Here is a 1,758-nt window from a genome sequence, read left to right on the forward strand (position 1 = left end):
AAACCTGGCGTCCACACCCGGACTTGACGAAGCTGCTTCATTGTTAACCAGCACCTCGTTAACACTCATCTCATTGACTCTCATCTCGTTAACGAGGCCTCCTCCGGTCTTGGTGTACACCAGGGAGAGGCTGAGAATGCTGATGGCCGTGGTGATGAGGCCGGCCAGAAGGCAAACCACAAACAGCTTCAGCACGGAGGGGCTGCCTTGGGTGGCCTGAGGGGAGGGGAGAGTTGGCCAGGTCAAACCAGGCCAAAGTGAGCCAAACTGGGCCAAAGTGAGCCAAGCTGAGCCAAACCAGGCCAAGCTGAGCCAGCTGAGCCAAGCCAGGCCAAGCTGGGCCAGCTGAGCCAAGCCAGGCCAAGTTGGGCCAAGTCAGGCCAAGTCAGGCCGAGTTAGGCCAAGCCAGGCCAAGCTGAGCCAGCTGAGCCAAGCCAGGCCAAGTCCAACCAATCCAGGCCAAGCCAGGCCAAGCTGAGCCAAGCAGAACCAAACCAGGACAAGGCAGGCCAAGCTGAGCCAAGTTGAGACAAGCCAGGCCAAGCTGAGCCAAGCTGAGCCAAGCCAGGAGAAGACAGACCAAGTTGAGCCAAGCCAGGAGAAGACAGACCAAGTTGAGCCAAGCCAGGCCAAGCTGAGCCAAGCTGAGTCAAACCAGGCTAAACCAGTCCAAGTTGAGTCAAGCCAGGCCAAGCCAGACCAGGCTGAGCAAATCTGAGCCAAGCCAGGCCAAGCTGAGCCAAGCCAGGATAAGCTGAGTCAATTTGAGCCAAGCTAGGCCAAGTTAGGCCAAGCCAGGCCAAGCTGAGCCAGTTTGAGCCAAGCCAAGCCAAGTCAGGCCAAGCTGAGCCAAGCTGAGTGAAGCCAGGCCAAGCTGAGTCAAGTTGAGCCAAGCCAGGCCAAGCCGAGCCAAGCCAGGTCAAGGCAGGCCAAGTTGAGCCAACCTGAGCCAATTTGAGAGAAACTGAGTCAAGTTGAGCCAATCTGAGCCAGGCCAAGCCAAAGCAGGGCAAGGAAAGCCAAGGCAAAAAAGGCAAGGCAAGGTGAGCCAAGCCAAGCCAAAGAGAGCCAAACCATGCCAAGCCAATCAAATTCAAGTCAAGCCAAGCCAAGCCAAGAAAGCCAAACCAAGCCAAATCAAGCCAAGCCAAGCCAAATCAAGACAAGCCAATCCGATCCAACCCAATCCCATCCCGTCCAACTCACAGCCAATCAAATACCTCTTTCTGCAGCCTCTCTTTTCCCTTCCAGGACCTGGCAGTGCTCTCAGGTTCCATTTCAAAGGCCTGGTTGTCCATCTTGAGGAGGGGAGAGAGTAAGCTTTAATTAGACTAATTAGTGTTAATTAAGGTCATTGGAGGGATGGTTGGGGGTCTTCTATAACCTTAATGAACTTGCTAATTAGGTGCTAATTAGGGTCGTGGTGGGATGGTTGGGGGGGGTCTTCTCCTGCCCTAATTGTCCTCCAGTGCTAATTAGGGTCATGGTGGAGTGGTTGTGGGTCTTCTATAACCCTAATGACCCTATGATGATAGTTAGGGTCATGCTGGGGCAGTTGGGGTTCTATAACCCTAATTATCCTCTAGCGCTAATTAAGGTGGTGGTGGGGATTGATTGGGGATCGTTACCAATCAATTAATGAAACTAAGGAACCCCAACGCTTCACAGAATGCCCTCCAGCCTCAAAACGATTTAATGAAACACTTCCTTGTTACAGGGTTAATTGCCCTAACGAGGAAACCGACCCGGCTCTCCAAA

The 1,758-nt window shown here is 53.4% G+C and overlaps 1 protein-coding gene across 1 annotated transcript in view; it reads right to left on the reverse strand.

Annotated features, from left to right (window-relative positions):
• Positions 1–1,325, reverse strand: part of LOC104917221 — a 5,432-nt gene extending 4,107 nt beyond the window's left edge. Inside the window, exons 1-2 of the mRNA XM_010728403.3 lie at positions 1,221–1,325; positions 5–216 (exon numbers count right to left, since the gene is read on the reverse strand). Coding sequence (XP_010726705.2) covers positions 5–216; positions 1,221–1,298 — 290 coding nt within the window. The 5' untranslated portion in view covers positions 1,299–1,325. The remainder of the gene's footprint in view (positions 1–4; positions 217–1,220) is intronic.
• Positions 1,326–1,758: the final 433 nt, after the last annotated feature.

The sequence above is a fragment of the Meleagris gallopavo genome, unplaced genomic scaffold (assembly GCF_000146605.3).
Source record: "Meleagris gallopavo isolate NT-WF06-2002-E0010 breed Aviagen turkey brand Nicholas breeding stock unplaced genomic scaffold, Turkey_5.1 ChrUn_random_7180001957621, whole genome shotgun sequence".
NCBI lineage: Eukaryota > Metazoa > Chordata > Aves > Galliformes > Phasianidae > Meleagris > Meleagris gallopavo.